The sequence below is a fragment of the Pempheris klunzingeri genome, chromosome 3, assembly GCF_042242105.1.
Source record: "Pempheris klunzingeri isolate RE-2024b chromosome 3, fPemKlu1.hap1, whole genome shotgun sequence".
Lineage (NCBI taxonomy): Eukaryota > Metazoa > Chordata > Actinopteri > Acropomatiformes > Pempheridae > Pempheris > Pempheris klunzingeri.
In genome coordinates, this window is record NC_092014.1 from 17243145 (window position 1) to 17264239 (window position 21095).

Here is a 21095-nt window from a genome sequence, read left to right on the forward strand (position 1 = left end):
CAGGGTGTTTTAGTATTTCAAAAGGCTTCTTTTCTGACTGGATGAAAATGGAGGAAGTTGAAAACATCCCCTCCGTCTGCTGAATTGCCCTTCAAGAAGACACTCGCTGAATTCAAATCTGTAAACACTGCCCTCAGACTTTAGTTTTATGTTGTCTGACACTGACGTACTCAGTATGTTGGCATGAGTTTGCAAGGATGCAGAGGAATGAGACGGAATAAAAAGGGCAAAGGGGAAATGCCTTCTCACCCCACTCGTTGCCATGGGTACTGCAAGCACAAGACAGAACGGAACCAGAAACTGAAGGCGCATGACCACAATAACCACATGTTGATTCAGATTTACTCCCCAATCACGGTGCAGATGAGATGATACGATTTCATAAAATCAATTAATTCCACTTCTACTTCCCTCTCATTTCTAAGAGTGAGATTATACTTCTTGCAAATAGTATGCCATCATCTCTTTAATCCGCCTTTGTTCATGCCTGCTGACATTTAGCACATCCATATTTGAAGAGTGAGCAAAGGGGAAATATTACCACACATTTCAACATGGGTGCAGATTCCTTGCAGCTTGATGAATACTGAAATGTGAAAATAATCCAAAACATCCAGATTTGAGTTGGATTCCTGACTTTTACTAAGAGCTCCCAAACCAACCGTGCATATATATACTTTTTATTTAATATATTTCTCTCTGTTCTTGTGATTTCTTGCTTCTCATAAACTTTTGTGTGGGCATGAATGAAGTGGCTGGCTGCATAAACTATATTCACCTTTCTTTTATACCATAAATGATTCATAGTTCTTTTTATCTGAGTATAAGATGCATTGAAATTTGTGAAAATGTGTGTATGAGGTAAACTTCAGAGTTAAGTTAAATCTGAATATCTGTGTTTGATGCACTGATATACTGATCATTCAATAATTTAACCGTGTGGTCATTTCTGTCAGTAAGGGTTGGCTGAATAAGAGAAATGGCTCTCTGTATATACAATAAAGCAGAACAGAATCTCAAACTTTCCTCCAAAATCACCATAATGTTGAGTCAGCACCTCTCTAAAACTGAACATTATATCCTTCAATAAGGCAGGATTGGACTCTTGCGTTAGTTTTTGGTAGGTGTATCTAATAAACTGGTAAATGTACATATAACAAAGTCCTAAAAAAATCAAAACTGAGCACAATGAATATAATACACAAAGTAACAATGCCCTAAAACTGGAAAGCAGATGCACAGCAATGTGTCCAAAGACAGAAACATGCTTTTTCTAACACTGCAAAAGAGTGGGGAGGAGGCAAACTGGTGCAGAGAGGAGAAACTTTTCATGTTGGTCTTGTGGAGGTTGATCTGCTCTGAGGCACTCACTGGAAAAGTTCTTTGATCCTAGTAGGACCACAACTGCGCGTCCAGGCTAATTAACAGTCCAGTGACATCCGAGCACTGAGGATAGCAGCTGCTGGTGTGCAGGCAGCTGGAGCCTGCCTGCTTACTCACTAACTACTACCACAGTGATCATTATAACCACAGTGCGTAGCATTGATGATGCTTATGATGACATTCGATAGAAGTTATTTGATACACCCTCCATATTTTGTCCTACCAGCCTGTCAGACTCTGTCACATAGTTCTATTTTAATTGACAATTGTTTCCTATTGTCTCTCGTTAGTCCAGGGGTTTCTAAATAAAAGCAACATCAGCCTCACAGTCACCAGTAATGAGAACGTGGGCAGCACCAGCGCTTTTACTTGGAATGTTGCCACGTTTCATTAACTCTCTCCTGAAGTCGCCAATGCAGGAAACAAAACTGATTTCCTCTCTTTAAAAAAAAAAAAAAAGGCAGCTCTGACTCATCCCCCAGTCAATCCTTCCCCCATGCATTCTCTCTCTCTCCCTCTCTCTCTCTCCCTTCCTTCCTTCCCTCCCAGTGTGTCCACTCTCTAACCAAATAATCAAATGATTACGATGCAGCATGTTGCCAGGTCTCGAGTCTGCTTCCCTGCTTATCTCCCCCTCATTATGTCAGCAGCAACGTCATGCAAATGTGGGTCTGCTCAGAAAAATGGCAAAGTAGCAATGATATGTTTTGACTGTGGGAGCAGCTGCAGGCCCCTGTGTGTGTTTTTCGAGAGAGCATGACCACTTTTCATCTCTTTGTTTTTTTACCTTGTGTTTTTTTTTTAATCATATATCACAGCTCAATAGACAAAGGAATAATTTGACTACTGATTTTGCCCCTTTTATTTGTGATGCTGACAGAACAGATGCTTATTTTGTTTTGGCGTTTATCTCAGGTTATGTAGCTTTGACTATGTGCCTTACATGCCTAAAATACCACTGTTTCAACTGGAGGGGGTGCTTCTGACAGTAAATAAATAAGTAAATACGTACATACATAGATACATAAATAAACACTTACATACATACATACATAAACAAATATGTAATATATTGCACATCATGATAAAGTGCAGCATGTGCTGTTTGATTTCACAGTTGCTTCGAAGTCAGCAAAGCATATGTGGATATTTTTAACTTTGGGTGGTTACAGAATCACCTTAGAAACAACAAGTAATGGCAACACAGATGATAAAATCACAACAAGCTAAACTCTAAAATGCCAGGAGAGATATAAAGACAGGTCAGGGTTTGGGGGAAGCACAACTTTGTTTGACAGATTTTGAGCTATACTCATTAAATAACCTTGACATCTGTCAGAAAAGGTTTCCAGGATCCATCCAGGGATCTCATTTTTGTTTTTTATCCTGTCTTTAAAATAAACACACGAGTATTTTAAAAAAAAAAAATCTATGCAAGCATTTGAATCTTATAAGACCATTTGAACCGCAGGGTGATAAATATAAGGGACAAACTGGCAGTTTTGTGAGTGTTACATTAAAGCAATTATTAATCAATTAATAATAACAGTATAATAACTGCTTTCGTAACTTCCAGTCCATTCTAGTTCTGTATGATAAGCCTCTAATATATATTAGATCTAATATATTAGATGTTAGTCTTCAGTCTTTAGTCACATCACAAGTAACCAAAAGTGTTATCCATTATCTCTCTGTCACCAGGCAGCTGATGCCCGAGGAGGTTGTAAGCTCAGATAGAAATGTTATTTGGTTGCAGTAAACTTCTTGCAAGTGCATCACTCATTCTTGCACATGTGTACTATTTCCTGTTCCTAGTTATTATGTTGTCCTTTTGTTTCTTTTTGCTAAATATTGACTGACTAATCAGACTGAATTGTATGATGTTTTATAAGCAGAAAAAAAAAATGTATTGCTATTGCCTACGTGTGCATATCCTGGTGGAGGCCATGCTGTAGAAACATGCTCCTCACTCTGTAAGCAGTAGATTCCAAGCATCCCCCCCTCACGATGACTGAACAGCAGCTCTCTGGCTCCATCTTGTAGCCGCGTGGGACAAATGCATCTACAAGTGCAGAGCGGCTCCTCCGTTTTGCCAGATTGTGATTCTCCGCCAAGTTGAGTTACACGTCAGTAGGGAACCTGTACTGGTGAGCGGACGTGTACAGCGCGCGTCAGGCGGTTCCCGGATGCACCAAACAGAGACATGGAACGGGTGGTGGTGGAAATGCCGATCAACCACGGTGAGATACATTACCACCTGCACGTCTAACGCGCCTTTCAACCACTTATAGAAACATCTCCTAAACGGCATTTGGTGCTTCTCTCGACTCGTGCACAAATGCTCCTCCTCCTCCTCCTCCTCCTCCTGCTCTTCCTCCTCCTCCTCTGACGCATGGTTCGGCATTGAACGTGCTGTAGCCTCTGTGCGGCTATCACTGCTTTACAGGCTATTTGTCTCCTCTCTGTGTGTATATTTATTTTTTTAAGCTGCGGGCTTCCGGCTGCCTGCACTTGTGCACTGTGGCTGAGCGGCTGTCATCTGTCAAACAGCAGTTCTGCAACTGACTGCTGCTGTCACCACTTTGCACTCCGCACCAAAACATAGGCCCGTTTCCCTCCCCACCATGGCCATATTAATAACATATGATGACATGAGCAGATAGGGAAACAATCCACTGAGCAACATAATCGGCTATTATTACATTTGAAAATTACTCCATTGTCATCTAACACAGAAGAGTTTAATACCACTTAGTCTAATGCCAAGATGCATAATGGTTTTGGTCCAATAAAATCAGTGGCTTTTCTAGGTTACACTGAGTTCAGTATTAACTAATGTTCAACATAGATTTATCCATACGTTTATGGAATATGATTCATTTGTTTCCTTTTCAAGGTGGTCAGAGGTCAAAGCAGTTGTGAACCAGCTGCTCTGTGTGAATGATGGTTTCCCTCTTCTTCATCTCACCTCGCTGTGGTTCAAAATATTCCCAGGATGCATCTATTCTATTGTATATTATCCTACTCCCAGTTCCAGGTTTTTCCCTCGCCGGCTCTTCCACGACCCCACGAAAGCGGCAGGTGCGTTTCTCAGCACGACATGACATCATCCTTCTGCGAGAGGTCATCGCCCAGAACCCCTTCGCCTCCAAAGAGCCAGGTTGGTACTCTTTTTAAAGGACTAATCCGCCTGAAAATGCTTGAGTACTGTTCAGATGCAGACAACTGCATGACAATGTGTACAAAATATTTCTAATTAAGCTACAATGGCGTTTTAATAAAGAGACATTTTTCATTCAACAAAACAATCAATATTAACCATGCAAATTACTCTTAAATCAAACAGGAACAGGGCTCTGTATATTGCTTTGCATATGTTCTATAAACACAGACATGGTTGTGTATTAAGCTAACTGCCTAATGGCCTATTTCCTCCATACTGTGTATTCATGTGTGTGTGAACTCATTCATCCTTATCAGGACGGATCTGGGCCCGTGTGGGGGAGATTATCACTGCAGCCCTCCAAGATGAAAACTTTGAGGTGGATGCCAGGAGGTGCAGGGAGAGGACCATGCTGCTGCTAGACTACTACAAGAAACAAGACTTTCCCAGTCTGCGGAGGTTGGTTCAGTCACCAGGATCCATATTTTGGAAGACATTAAAAGCAAACTGTGCTTTCTTTCCTGATAAAATAGTAGCTCTGACCTAGATGTGTGGTTATTACCAAAAAGAAACATAAATGCGCGTGTGTGCTTGTGGTGTGTTCAGGTTTGGAACAGAGAGGTTGTACGCCCAAAAGGAGGATCTGCTCCATGAGGTTTTGGAGCTGGAGGCTGAGAAGGGGCTCCTGGCCAGTGGAGAGAGCACAAAGTACCAGGTGGGTGTCACGATAAGTGCCATTTTCGTAGTTTAGAGAAGGTAATCTTATGTGACTCCACCAGCGCAAGAAATGTTGTCACACAGAGGGCGCTTTAGTGCTAATGAGCTGGTTTTCAAGGCAGATCAACCGTGTGAGTTAAAGCTAAAGTTAAAGTCCTGTTTTTGATCTAGAAATTTTAAAATCATACCACACTTTGAGGGTCAGATTGCCCTCATCTAAATCTTAGGTCGCTTTCAGTTTAACTGTTGCTACAAATAGTCTCACTCTTACCATAAGTATTGCTATTACTAAAAAAAAACTTCTGCTGCTACTATTGGTAACCCTTGTCGCTCATAATTTTCATTTTTCTTTTTACAATTGCAGTAGGAGTGCTATTTACAATAACCTCGCCCTCATCTTTTCCAGGATGATGAACTGAGAAAGCGAGCTTTAGAGGAACTGACGCTACCAGAGCAGGACAAACCCAACATCACTATCACACAAACACCCACAGCAGGTAAAAACACACTCACAACACTAGACAGGACAAGACTCCACTGGGTTTGGATTGAAATGGCAGCCTGCTGTCAACAAATTGATGATAATTTTATTGGTAGAGAGGCTGGACCTTTGTTTACTGTTTACTGTATAAATCACCCCATAATCCTCATGTGAGAACTACAACTGGAATATGAAATTTCCATTGATCAGAAGCAAATCAATGAGCCAAACCAACCAAACAAGCAAACTTAAATAACTCTGCAAAATGTGTCTTTAAGTGTGAAACATGAACCCACTGCGGTCTTCAGCTAGTACTCCTTGCCAGCTCCATTGATGGTGCTGTGTAGTTGACTGTTCCCTTCAGAAATGGGTAAATTTTTTTAACATAATTACCATTGCAGCAGAACCAGAAGAAGACCGCGAGGAAATGGCAGAGCTTTCATCGGCGCCTATGGCCAAGCGTCCCTGCCAGTGCTGCTGCCAGACCTACTCTGAGATTCTCACCTTCCTGGAGAAACGCTCAGAGGCCGAGCAAAGGCTGCGAGAGGAGGAGCTCGCCTTGCGCCGGGAGGAGCTGGAGATTCAAAGAAGTAAGTTTTTCAGGGGGGCAGTGAAATGTGCTATGTGACGTGTGTTAAAGGTTCATTTTAGGGATACTAAATCAAAGTAAGGAAATAGGAGATCACATATTAGTGAGTTCTTCTCTGAGAATGACACTTGATGTACAGTTATAAATGCCATAAGGAAAGGAGCAATGTTTTCTTAAAACTAATCTCAAAACTAGTGTGAACATGGGAGCAAAGTTTTGAGACTTTTTCCTAAAAGCCTCAAAAATTTGGTCCTTAACTGAAAATCAACACACGCAATCCAAATAGTGCTAAAAATCTCTTCATAACGTCTTTGTGCCAGGGACCACTTGGGCCCCTGGCACTTTTATGCTCAGGCCCTAATAAATGAGGAAAGAATCGCTGTATGTGCAGACCACTATGCCGTCATCATCCTCAAGGAGAATTGAATAACATATTTTATTTCCCTTTTCTTTACTGTCAGGTAAGATTGCCCTGGAGAGGGAGCGTCTGGGAGCTGAGAGAAAAGAGAGAGAGCGAAGATTTGAGCTGGAGAGCCAAGAGAGGCAGGTCATCTTGGACCTGCTAAAAGAGAAGGTGCTGAAAGGCTGACTGCGTCACCTGCATTTTAATGACAGTTTTGATACAAAACTCAAACCATTAAGACCACGGTAAACTCCTCCAAAAAAGAAGAAAGAAACCAAGCAAACCAGAAGAGTAGAGTGATGTTTTTTGGTTATCACATGCAGGTCATTGACCTGACAAAATTTCATCGAACAGTGAACTGAGATTGAAGTTTAAATGGAGGAAAGTAATGCAGGATTTGCTGTTGCCTTTGTCATACCCTTGCAATGGTGAGTGTATTGGTTTTATGCAGGCATATATGTGTGCCTGGCCCACGAAGTCCCAAAAAGACATTCAACTGCTATGTTAAAAAGCTACAGTGTTTGCCTAAACCAGCTGCACACAGCTGATCCACACACTGTAGTTCCTAAGAGAGACACTCTGCATTTTATTCCTTGTGGCACAATCTGCATGAGGATTTAAAAGTGCTATCACCTAAGGAATGCAGAAAGGGTGTGTTAGGTATGGTGCTGTGTTTTAGGTGTGGTGATCCACTGAGCTAAAGTAGGTTCATCATGTTCATCATGGTTCATCATGTGCCTGATCTGTTGCAGAAAAGTGTCTAAATGCCATTAATCATGGGACACCATCAGCAGTATGTTTTTATGAGTTCTGTTTACAGTGTAAGGGACAGCCTTCTTTGTAGTGCCAGGATGGAAACAAAGAAATGTTGTATTTTTAGGGTTATGGTGCAGCTGAAGCCTTTGAAACTCCTGCAGCATTCACACATTAATGACTTTACACATACTTTACTCAGCCACTTTTTCAAGTTGAAGACAGCATTGAAGTAAAACTACAGGACATTTTACTGACTGTGAACCTACTGTACATTGACTGGTAAGCACTTTTGCACTGCAAACAATACAAGCCATTAAGTGTGTGTGGCCCCATTCTGTAGATTATACAGAAACAACTGACACTTTTTTTTAATGCTAATGTCACATCTTAGATGCGCTCAGTATCCTCATTTTAAATTTTAACCCAGGTATAGTCAACTGTCTTTAGTTAAAGTTGCAGTATCACATAAAGTTCATGACAGGATCACTATTTTATATTACATGTTCCTTTACAACATGACGGTTGCTACTCAGACCTTCTGTATATTGTTCATATACATATTAAATAAAATGCTATTTTTCAACACATAGCATACAGTATGTTGTATGAAGTGAGAGCAGGTAAAGAAAATTTGTTAACTTGAAAAGTTATCATTTCTATTCTGCAAATAATAAAACTGTATGCTGGAAGAGTGTGTGCGGATATCATGATCATCAACATTCATCTTATTAGAAAGTGTGACAGCACGTGAGTCCAGCTGGTGTTCCAGCACTGTGTGGTTTAGAAATTAAGCCATTTCTGTCAAAAAATATTACTATACTGACGCTTCCATCAGAACTGGATGTAGTGTTTACTCAGTTTTCTACATTGTGTTATCACGACTTCTCCTTAAGGAAATAAATGTGAGTACTTTTCCCTCCACTGTACAGTATGACCCAAAGCTGCTAGCAATCATTTAGTGCCAAACCACTGCTATAGTTTTTGGGTCGTTGCGCTTTAATTTTAGGTCATCCAAATTCGACGCACTGATTGGTCAAGACGATCCTGTATACGCCCCCTGTCGTCTCGATGCCGTCTCTGATTGGTCCCCCGTAACGTCACTCCCTTTTTTAATCCACCCAATGAACCCGTGGCGTTTTTCCCTGCTGCGACCGCATTGCTACAAAGTTTACAGTATCCACATTTGAATGTTGCCAGCGGAGTTTTGAATTTATAACACCGCTGCAGCACCAGAGAAGGTTTTTTTTTTTTTTAAAAAAACAAAACAATAACATCCAGGTCGTCTTCATGGTAACATAAAGGGCCGTGTGCGAGACGCCAAAGACCGCAAAGACCGGTGACCCGCATGGAAACACAGAGCCCAGCTCTCCATCTGCTGTCGGTTTTTAGGTAGTCCGTGTTTTTGTGTCGGCGTGGAGGTGGTTGTTGACTTGCTCACATCAGCACTAGTGTTGCTCCCACGTTTACATGTGGAGCATGTGCTCTGTGCTCAGCTAGTTTATCTCCAGTGTTGTGTTGCGCAGCGTCCGAGAGTTTTGTATTCCGCCACTTAAAGATGCACAGTTAAGAGTGTTTTCCACCCACAGCTTAGATCTGAGTGGAGAAAGTGTTTCTCTGTTAAAACTTTTTCGGGGGGGGGGCGACTTGTGGGGAAACGTGACCACATTAATACCACATTGACTCCAAAGAAACATGCCTATTAGGCGTTTTGGGGGTCACAGGTCTCTGGTCTCTCACTCCCAACCTCCAAAACTGTCATATGGTTACAAGAAAATGAATATTTCAAGAAGTGGATATCGTGTTTTCTCTGCCAACTCCACCACCGCCTGCACCGAACTGGCCAAGAGGATCACAGAGTAAGTGAGACATAACTCCACACTCACACGGCTAATGTCAGCTCATGTTCCTAAGTTAGAAGACTGTCTGTGTTACCTGCCATGTTTCTGACAGCACACCTGGGAGTCAAAGCTGCAGGTGAGCTGAGGCCAATGGGCGTGTGTGTTGTTTTGAATGTAACACAGGTCATTTAGGCTCCACAAGCAAAATACACACTCCCTCATGGTGACACACAACATCTGTGTCAGTGTAAGAAACATTTCTAAAATTACAAAATATTACGTCAGGTGATGTGGTGTATGAGATACTAGAAACAACAGAGTTGGTAAAGAGGGAGTAAATCTATTTTTAAGCACTGCAAGGAAGCTTATTCCCACAGTGCATGTGTATGTAATCGCATTGCTTGTGTTTGTCCAGTGTCTTTCATGTGCCACACTTTTTAGCTTGTCGCTTGCAACCACAGCTTACGATCTTACAATCGAGGCCTGGCATCCCTACTTCATAGGTGATCACTTTGAGGGCACAGTTTTCTTGAGCTAGACTTTGCTAGTTTTTTCCTGTCAATTGCTATGAAAAAAACCTTCTTGGAGTTCATGCACCTTGATGGTTTAACTGTTACAACAAATTTCCTGGCATGAAAATGATCCAACATACACACATGGAATGTTGGCATAAAATAGATAGTGGAGGCTTCAGGTATTTATTTTTTTTTTTTTTTGAAGTATTAATAGATTGTAAGGCTCTTTTGAGAAAGTCTGTAAAGCCCTCTTTTCCTTAATCAGCATTTCCCTTTAAAGTGTAATTGCATGTTGACAACACACTGTGCACAGCACTGTACACTGGAGATGAAAGATTTTATTAGATAATGAGTCATCTGAGTTTTTGTGTAGACAAGGGAGGTTCAAAGGACCTGTCAGTGAGAATCGCTGTGATGAGAGGAACACACTTTGCAGACACTGTCCTGTGAAGGGAGTAAGCAGTGCACAGATACTCCACACTGGATGTTAATGTGGCAGCCAGACATTATTCAAGAAACAATGATTCGTGGGGCTTTTACATGAGTATTGGTTCAGAAGAAAAACAAGCCAAACTTGGTAAATTGCAATTAAAACCAGATAAACCAGTTTTTCATCCTTGGAAAAACACAGACTGACCCAGATCTCGGCAAACGCCAACCTCTTCTATCACTGATGGCCTACTGAATCCAGGGAGCAGCCATGTTTTCCTGACCCTGCAGACTTGTCAGACAGCCAAGCAAAAACAGCATTGCTCACAGAGTGAAAAACGTCTCGGCTTTCTCGGTTTTCAATGTTTGGCAACACTGCAGAACATTATTAGGGGGATTATGCTGCCGCTGTGGAGCCAAGTAGAGTTTTCTTGTGGAGCAAAGGTTAAACAACATGAGCACACAGAAAATGTTATTGAATTCTTTATTGAATATTTCCTCTGATTGGTAACTGGGTTGCGATTTGAAATACCCCTGAAACTGAAGTCCTCTTTCAGCTTCATTTTTTTGTAAAGCGTCCAATTCTTTACTCGATAATAGAAGGCAGTTTTTGAGGCTGAGTCTCCTTTGCAATTTTCTTGGAGCTTTCCCTTGTTAGATAAGTAGATGAGTACAGATGCAGAGAGGTGGGGACTTCCCAGGGATCCTGGGATCCAGGGATACTGACTGCATTGGCAGAGCCTCCCACTGTCACGGAGCCAAGCCCTCATTCATCTGTGGTGTGATCTTCATGATTGGTTATGTGACTGCTCAGATTAGAAATGTCATGATAAAATTTACACCCAAGACACAATTTTATTCATAATGTCTGGGCTTGTTCAGTCTGACTTAACTAGCTGATGTTTGTTCTTTGAAGCTGGCAACAGATTTTAACGTCTTAATGCAATCACATTACTGAACTTTGCAAAACCTTGTAGGCTGCCACATTTTTTTCATACAAATAAATTACCCTCAGTCATTTAATTTCACTGCTTATTCTAGTCAGACAGGGCTGCGTTTAAAAAGCTGTGGCATGTAAGTTTTGCATGTCACAGCGTGCACAATTTGCAGTTGTACAACAGTTATTTTCATACTTTATTTGTCTGCTGTTTTCATTATTTGTTTCAATGAACTGATTTATTGTTTAGTCTATTAAGTGTCCAAAATTGCTGACTACCAAAATTCTCAGTTTTATTAGGGCCCGAGCACCAAGCGGTGCGAGGACCCTATTGAAATTCGTGGATGCAAGACGTGCAAGGGAGGAAACATGTCAGTACCCAAGAACCAAGAGGTGTAAGGACCCCATAGGCCCCGAGCACGAAGGGGCTGAAAAAATACGTGAAATGCAAGAAACCAGGCAACCAGGGGGCCGAAAACATGGTTGAAATGCAAGGAATTCTTCTTCTTCTTCTTCCTCGAAAAGAGTTGCTAATTTGGGGGCCTGAACATGCACGGAAACTCACGAAACTTTGCACACGCATTAGTCGTGGTGAAAAATTATGTATTTTAAAGGTTTCGGCAATGGGCGTGGCAAAATGGCTCCATAGCGCCCCCTAATTTCAAGTCCCGGAACTGCGTTTTATGTACATGTACGAAATTTGGTGGGTTCATGTATCTCTTCAAGACGTACAAAAAAGTCTCTTGGAGCAATGACCTAAACCCAACAGGAAGTCGGCCATATTGGATTTTTGGCGATTTACAGGGGATGTAAATGAACGAACTAGTCTGAGGGGGTTCAAGCGATCGACTTCAAACTTGGTCAGCTGGTAGAGAAGGCATCAACGATGAAAAGTTATTAAAGGTCTCTACAAAACTTTAACGGTTTGGGCGTGGCGAGCTGTCAAACTTCAGTGTCTCGCCATGACTCGCCATGAAACAGGAAGTTGTTAATAACTTGACTGTACATGATCCAATCAGCATCAAACTTGACGTGTTTGCATGTTTTATTCTCGGACGTCTCTCTCTCTCTCAGCAGGTTAATCACAGCCATCTCAAATTTGATCAGTGGACAGAAGAGGGTCTGCTGAACACGTACATGTAGAACTACACTCATTGTGCCACCTGGTGGAAACAGGAAGTCAGACCTCCGTGCCAATAACCATTTGATTTGCATAAAATTTTCACAGTGTAGTCAACACTTCATATACTGGAATACAGGACGTCATTATTAGTGGTTGTTCTCTAGCGCCACATAGGGGACACAGGAAGTGACATGAAACTCATGCACTGTCCAAAATACATGAAAATTCTGAGCCTCGTGGAAGGGTCGGAGTCCAGCAACAGGACGAAGCCGCCACACACCCTGACGTGCACGAAGGTGCTAGGGCCCTCCAACGCTGCTTGCAGCTTTAATTTTTTTTTACGATCTTTCAGTTGTTTCAGCCCTTTTGTTTTTCAGTTGATCCCCTCGACCAATTAGATAAAAACAATCGTTTAATACTAAACAGAACATTTAGACCCTTCAAATAAGGGAACACACAAAGGTGTGTGTGTTTGTTTTGTGTTTTTAACACTGTGTTTTTTCCCCCAGACGTTTGGGTGTAGAATTGGGCAAGTCAGTGGTTTATCAGGAGTCAAATACAGGTAAGACTGATAAATATCCTGAAGTCACTCATTTCCATTGTCAATTAGCTGTGGTTCATTATTGTCTCTCTCAACTTTTCACTTGGACCCAAAATAATTGTGTTTTTTTTGTTTTGTTTTCAGAGACTAGAGTGGACGTGAAAGAGTCTGTTCGTGGACAAGACATCTTTATAATCCAGACCATTCCCAGGTGGGTTAGAAGGATTTAAGAAAAGAGGATTTAATGTTTTGTATTATAGAATCATAGTACTATGTGTAATGTGATGAACCCTCAAAGAATTGTCCCACAACGCTGCCGATAAATTTAATGTTTGGTTCGCTGCCATCGGCCCAAAATGGCAGACTTACCAAGCTAACAGACCCAGACATAGAACTGTAGATGGTGCAACAGGTTAGCCACGACAACTTCATTAGCTGAGAAAATGACAGGTCTGTGTCTGACACCAAGTGAGACAAAAACAAAATGCAGATTTTAATGTATGTATAATGTTTTTCCACACTGTATTTAAATATGCCAATACCGTTCGCTAATGGCTGTCATGTAGGATTATTTTGTTACCAAAGTTAGTATTGCCTGTCACTGTCCTTTTTATATGACAAATGACTGTACATTTAACGGGATTTAAGTATCTTCTTATGACTACATTCACATGAAGAAGCCTGTGACAATTTCCAGTGCTACTGTGCAATTAACCGAAACGAGTAAAACCACTTTATGTACTTTGATGTTTATCTTTGCAGCAACTGAAACAAGCAAGGCAAGACTAACTCTGGCATTTTCACCGAAACCAGCTAAAGCTTCTGTTTGTCTTTGATAATCAGTTATTTGCTATGACGAGGAGGCATGCTCTGATAACCAGAGGTCACCAGAGAAGACATCACATTTTTGAGCTCCCTGTACTCAGATCCAGCATGCCACTGTAGGATCTCTGGTTTCAGCGAGCTGTCAAGGCCACTCGGCTGTGTACTGTATCGTGTTACATCAACCTTTGTACAGTAGAGAAACTGCCAGTCATCAAAACAACGCCACCGTGGTAGTGACAAAGTTTTGATTTCTAGCCAGTGCAGATATTGGCAATATTGATTATGATGTTGAAGTGTTTCTCCTAAACAGAACTTCATATTTAAGTCCCATTTAGATATCCAGTCAGCTATGTGTTTCTTTTGTTGACACTTGATCAATTATATTACAACAGCCAGTAACTTTGGAGGCTATTTTTGGTTTGGGGCTCAGAGGAAAAGCTGGTCCCATGACAGGCCATGTAAATACAATGGGAATAAAAGCAGGTTAGTCTTTGCAGACACTTTTTACTTGTATTCAGAGTGGTTTACGAAATGATGATCTTCATACACATGGAGCTGCTGACTCATCGATCCCCATCAACATGTCCTCCTGTTGCTGTTTGGCATTGTGGACGACCACCTGCTCGGACTTATTGCCTCTTGTGTCTTACTTGTTTCTCAGGGATGTGAACACGGCCATCATGGAGCTGCTGGTTATGGCTTATGCCCTGAAGACGTCCTGTGCCAAGAACATCATCGGGGTCATTCCCTACTTTCCGTACAGCAAGCAATGCAAAATGAGGAAGAGAGGGTCCATTGTCTGCAAGCTGCTCGCATCCATGTTGGCTAAAGCCGGTATGGACTGTGTGTTGTAATTTCCTTTTATTAGTTTTGATTTGTTATTTAGAAGTCAGAAAAACAGACTAATATAACAAGTGGGACACGTGTTATGAATGTTCAGCCAGTTGCGAGTGGTTTGGGTGTGTTGACTGATGGGCTCATGTTGGCTAGTCCTCATGTCTATCCCACTCTGCACATAACAGAGTTGCATCAGCCACTGTGTACATATCACTCAGTGTGCAAGTCTTGCACCTGAATAATTTGTGTGTTTTATCTCTTGGTGTCGTGTGTGTGTGTGTGTATGTACCCTGGAACGCTGCAGGAATTTGTTTAGAATACCGACCCTCATGTGCATATGTCTTTGGTGTTGCAGGGCTAACTCATATCATCACCATGGACCTCCACCAGAAAGAAATCCAGGGCTTCTTCAACTTCCCTGTCGACAACCTGAGAGCTTCCCCCTTTCTCATTCAGTACATCCAGGAGGAAGTGAGGCTGCATTACTGTACACTCAACACTTTTGTGCCTCTTTGTTGAACAGGCACAGTGTCCCAATGATGACGATGTGTTGTACTGTACATCAAAGAATTAGTTTTGGAGCTGATGTATATTTGAACAATATCTATCATTTAAAATAAATGGGCAGTTTTATATTCTAGCACTGAGAAGACCTTTTCTCTGTCTTCAGATCCCGGACTACAGGAATGCTATAATTGTTGCAAAGTCCCCTTCAGCTGCCAAGAGGTAACAATACAGCCTGGCACACACTTGCTTAATAATACAACTCTAGATTTTAGTAGATATGTTCATATTTCTGCGCAAACTTTTTGACTTTTGTGTGTCTGCATGCCCGTCTGTCTCAGAGCCCAGTCCTACGCTGAGAGGCTGCGTCTTGGGCTGGCTGTGATGCACGGAGAGGCCCATCACTCCGAGTCAGACATGGCTGATGGTCGACAATCTCCCCCCTTGTCCCGTACCACCACAGGACACACCGGCCTGGAGCTACCATGTAAGGCACACTACGCAACTACCTATGTGTCTGCTCACACGCTTCTGTCTCTACTATTTGTGTTTCCTTGTTTTCTGTAACCAATGACGGTCATATACAGATATTTGTTATGGCAGTACCAAAAACAAGTTGAACAATTCTGTGTTCCATTACGGGTTTTATATGAATGAACAACCTCAACAATTCAGCTCTTTTGTTGGGTGAGATAGAGAGCTACATTTCCAAAAAGGATATCAGTGCTTGGTTTTCAAGCTGTGTGGTCATCAGCCTGTGAGAAGAATGATTCCCATGGTACATTACCATCTGCTGCTTATGTGTCTGTAACCACAGAAATCATAAAACAAAGTGTAGTTCCCCAGATTGTTAAATATAAGGACACGCAGCTGTCGTGGGATCTTTTTTTTTTTTTTTTTTTTTTTTTAGTATTCATTGTTCATTTATTAGATCCAAATACCTTGTGAGCAAGTAGCAGAGCTGACCTGTGCTCACAGTTTCCGTCTTTTCTTAAAGATGCCTAAAATGGCCAGCTTAAGACAAGAGTAATGATCATGCTGACCATGCAGGAACACACACAGGCACACACAGAGTTTTCTCAGCATGTTTCAGGTCAGCCCTGCCCCAAGCATTGTTGTAGCCAGCTGTGAAATACTGCAGACACCGGCTGACATTGCCCCCTTTTTTTCCTTCCTCGGCCAGATTTATTTTCCTCCTCATCTCATCCTGTCGTCTCTCTTTTCAGCTGAATTAACCATCCTCTGCCTTTTCCCCCTCGACTTGGAAATGTGCGTCATGTCAGCCTGTTCTGTCTGTCTCTCTTTCTGTCTCTCTCACACACGCGGAACACAGCTGCTCAGGGATTCCTCGGAAGAATGCTGGAAATACTTTATTTTGGATATGACTCTTTGCTCTGTAATGTTTTTGTTTGTCTGTTACTTGTATGTCCAATTGTGCATTAATACTTTCTGTGCCATCCTATCTTTTGCAAACGCAGGCAGCAGACATCATGTCCCATTCCCTGGGATAGAGCTCCCAAGTATGATCATAACGCTTGAATCCATTTGGGCTTCCTGTTGGTTGTTTTTACATCACTGCATGGAAATGAAAGAATGAGTTACTGAGGGCTTCCCTGCAACCTAAAAGATAACAACGAATGGATGGATGGATTTTACATTCAGCGAGCAAGTCATTTGTAATTATTGCTGGCTGAATCTGATTGAAGCCTTCTTTCTTAGTGTTGCATGGCCCCTTTTTATTTATCATCTATTGTGGTAATGAAACTGGTCACAGTACATCACGCTAGCCTCGTTTTTAAGTGGCTGTTTATGAAACAATTAGGGCACATGCCACGCAGTATCTAAATACTGTATATCAGTATCTCACTGCACTGTAAGTTCAAATCGATGCATGTCTCATCCTAATGCAGCGAATTGTATTTTTGGCCGCTCCCTGGAGCCAAATCCAAGCTGCCTTAAATAATGATGGCATCCTTATTGCTGTAAGGTATTTCGCACCCTAGCCCCAGCGTACCGCTGTGGTTCAAAAGGAATTTAGGTCATGCATTACATTTTCTAGCTGTGTTCTCTTAGCCAGCACTTCAATAACACAAGGAGTATGGTCAGTTGAACTCATGAGTGTAGAGCTGAATCAAACTGGGGGCTCTTTGCAAAGATATTGAAATGAATGAGGAAATGAAACGCTCATCCATCCTACATCCAAGTTGTGTGTGCAGCTGAATTTTCTGTTTAAGCCAAACCCTCTCTCTGTTTTAATGATCCACAGTGTCTGTTTATGCTTCCCTTTTGGCAAGGGAAATGGAAAATACTTGACATTGTTTTAAGAGGAGGGAGCTGCTCTGGCCTGATCCATTGAAGCACACTTGATTCTTAAGATTGTTTTCCCTGAAGTGGCGACGATATTTGTTGGAAGCCCTCAGTCTCCCATGTGTGCCACAATGTGGCTTAATTTATCTTACTCACCGCAGATGGTAAATCATCAGGCTGCTAAATGTAAAGGGGTGAAAAAAGAGCCTAAAGTACTAGTAGAGACATGAAACCCTATGTAATTGAGTAGCAATAGCATTATTTATAATGACCCATGCTAATGAATCCTCCTACTACTTTGATTATGAAAGTGCATAACTCAGCTAATTATTAAATGGATATTATAGTTGATTAATTACTCAATGTGGACATAATCATGCCAAATAATAATATCCCTGCCTGACATTCATGACATTTTTAAAACTCTGGTCATGTTTTCCCTTTGCATCTTTTTGCTGGATACCTTTTGAGTTGTGGGCTCAGAAACTGCTTAAATTTGTATTTATTTAGTAATTATATTATCATTTATTGAAATGTAGTCATTGTATTTGGATTCTAGTTTCTTGGCTTCCTTTCCAACTCAGAAAGCCTTGCCCGCTTAAAACTTTTTGAATTTAAGTTTTTGCAAAGGAGGGCCTTGCTGGATGGTTTTGCGATGGATTTGGGAACTGACCTCTGAACGCGCCTTGCTGTTGTTTGGAAAAAGGTTAATGGTATGGTAAGGGCCTCAGTGTGGAGGGGACCCAAGAGTCAGATGTGGTGGGTTCTAGATCTGGATCGATTGTTATTTGAAATCCCTTTCAAGTGCTGTGAAAATGTAACACACCTGTCCAAGTGGAGAGACTTAAGTTTTGGATAAACTCTGAGATAAATTTATTGTTTTCGTGACTTCAGTAGTGTGATCTGTTTAAAAATGGTGAATAGATTACAAATAACAATCGATCCTATTCTGTGGTTCCTAAAAGAGGCTCAGCTCTACACCCACTTGTCCAGCTAACACTATACCAAAAGCAGTCACATGCAGCCGCACAATGTAAATTGTGTCTCAAGCTTGGTTTGGATTTAGCAGCAACCCAAATTTGTCCCACAGATTGTCCTCAATGGCCTTAATGGTGCTGTGGTAGCTGGAAGCTTGTTGGGGTAGAGCTCTCTTGCATGATGTTTGCAGGTTTTTAACCAAATCCCTTCTGACCAAATCTCCCATAACTTCATCTCACCTCAAGAATCCGTTCCTGATTGGGGTTTACAGAACACACCTAAGCTATATTCCATCAAGTAATTTTTCTTCATCTGTGTCTTTCAGTGATGATGGCAAAGGAGAAGCCACCTATCACTGTTGTTGGAGATGTAGGAGGCAGAATCGCTATCATCATTGTAAGACCACGATCCTCTGTCCTCTACATCCTATGCAATTTACTTTTTACCTACAACAGTTTAACATTTAGCAATTTGAAATGAAGGATCTCATAAAAGATCTTATTGGACTGATAAGTGTGAACACTGGCTTTAATTTTGGGGTAATCCTGTGTTGCACTGTAAGGGGGAAGGTTTCACATAATAGTCAGTGAGTTAGCTTAGTTGGTGGGAGTGCTTATGTGCATATTTATGTGACAAATTATTTTCCACGGGGCTTTTATTAGTTGCTTTTACGGGTTTTGTGGGATTCAATGAGTTGATTGCTGATGTTTCTCATATAGAGCAGCATGGCCATGTATTTCTATTGATTTTTGATTCAAGTTAGTCATGCCACTTACCAAGTCACAGATAAATATATATTTAAAAAACAAAAAAAACCTTCTCAGAATTGTCAGATGCTCAGAATTATTGGCATGAAGACCCAAAATATAGAAACATGTATTTTTCTCTCCTTATTTCCCTTTCGCTGTGTGATGCCTAACCCTGTGATCACTCAGGATGACATCATAGATGATGTGGAGGACTTTGTTGCAGCAGCAGAAATCCTAAAGGAGAGGGGAGCCTACAAGATCTACATCATGGCCACACATGGCCTGCTGTCTGCAGATGCACCAAGACTAATAGAGGAATCCGCTATCGATGAGGTAAAATGATGTGTGGATTTGAAAAAGAATGACTTGCACCGTGCCATCTTGTCACTGAAGTTGATATTTAAAGGTGCATGGCAAAAAGTTTCAAAATTCATGTTGTAAACCAAATATGAGCAGAGGCTCCAATGTACACCAGTCCCACCTCCTAAACATACTGTTGATCAGATCAGCATTTCACCTTCCTCCTTAAAAATGAACTATTTTTGACTTATTACTTTTTTTTGGCTTATATCCGCTTGTCTTTCTTACATTTCTGAAACAAAAAAGGGTTGGTTTCAAGATGTACCCCCCCCCACATTTATTTATTCTAATTTTGTAAAACTTCATATGTGTTCATCATGGTTATCTAGTGCCGTGATGAATGTCTGAGGGAGATGTAAGGCTACAGTAAGCATGGATGTAAGACTTATTACAGATAACACCGTGTAATATCCTGTTTACATATGCCTTGACTTTTGTCAGTGTTCATTTACTATGAATGAATATGAATTTAGCCTTTTAACAAGTCAGAAGGTAAGATGCAGTGTACTAACTGTGGAATGCTATGTCATTAGAGTGAAGGTTTGACATTATTTACACTAGCTTAGTTGGGGGTTTGCTTTTATGCAAAGATGTGTGATAATATTTCCATGTGGCACTGGTCACACTTTTACTATTTCCAAAGTATGTACTACCAATGTACTATGTTCATGTTTGCATTTGCAAATTTATAGTTGTAAAAACCCACATTTAGTCTTTTAATTTGCCAATTTTATCTTGAGTAGAAGTTATAGTGCTACCTGAGGGCCTTGATTCAGGGGAGCAAAGTCCCTGTGGTCATGGAAAAATGCTTCAATAAAATGCACTAAGGTTTTTGTATTGCACCCCCAGGTGGTGGTGACCAACACTGTGCCTCATGAGGTGCAGAAGCTGCAGTGTCCTAAAATCAAAACTGTGGATGTCAGTATGATCTTGGCTGAGGCCATCCGACGCATCCACAACGGAGAGTCCATGGCTTATCTGTTCCGCAACATCGCTGTGGATGACTGAGGCAACACACACACATACATTGACATTCCTGCACACACAGCGCAATCAATACCAAGCACACACACACACTGATGACCAAGAATCGAGTTTACTGCAGTCTCGGCTTTAACCTCTTATTCCTGTTTGTTTTGCTGATAAACATGTCAACAGCAACTTGGCTGTATTTGCTGTTTGTTTCATATGAAGCAACTTGGGTTCTTTTTATTCTTCTGATATGTTACTTAGTGGGACATACAAACAAGACAAACTGTTGCACTTCACTAACCATGAATAGCACAACGTAATGTATCATGTGCAGCCTCTCGGCACGCTGCAGAATTTGACAAATAAAACAATTCATGGAGAGAAGTTTTTTTATTTTTTTGTCTATTTATTTATGTTTGAATCATGTAGATTTAAAGTGACAAACAAACGACAAATGTAGCACAGTACGACAGCTGGCATTAGTAAGAACAAATATTGTTTGCATTTTCAGTGAGAAATACTTTTTGGAACTATCTCAAATGCACAGACCGGTGGCTTCACACCTGAATCTAAACTTTCAGAAGCAGTTTCAGTCATAACTCAGGCTGCTTGCTATTTGAAGCATGGAAAAGTGTGACATGCCAAACTACAGTGTTCAGCTACAATCAGATGAAAGTGCTCCTCATAA

The 21095-nt window shown here is 41.2% G+C and overlaps 1 protein-coding gene across 1 annotated transcript; it reads left to right on the forward strand.

Annotated features, from left to right (window-relative positions):
• Window positions 1-8736: 8736 nt before the first annotated feature.
• LOC139225709 (phosphoribosyl pyrophosphate synthase-associated protein 1-like) lies at window positions 8737-20791 on the forward strand. Its single transcript, XM_070856542.1, has 10 exons — window positions 8737-9348; window positions 12844-12896; window positions 13020-13086; window positions 14362-14534; window positions 14893-15008; window positions 15208-15263; window positions 15383-15528; window positions 18652-18722; window positions 19262-19408; window positions 20285-20791. Exons 1-10 carry the CDS (start codon window positions 9185-9187, stop codon window positions 20441-20443), a joined length of 1152 nt encoding a protein of 383 aa, XP_070712643.1. The 5' UTR covers window positions 8737-9184; the 3' UTR covers window positions 20444-20791.
• Window positions 20792-21095: the final 304 nt, after the last annotated feature.

Excerpts from the sequence above, each read along its gene's own strand:
- LOC139225709 (XM_070856542.1), top strand. The coding sequence starts at position 9,185 with ATGCCTATTAGGCGTTTTGGGGGTCACAGGTCTCTGGTCTCTCACTCC. Across the intron at positions 15,529-18,651 it reads CACCGGCCTGGAGCTACCAT|TGATGATGGCAAAGGAGAAG; the intron begins GTAAGGCACACT and ends TGTGTCTTTCAG. Across the intron at positions 18,723-19,261 it reads GCAGAATCGCTATCATCATT|GATGACATCATAGATGATGT; the intron begins GTAAGACCACGA and ends GTGATCACTCAG.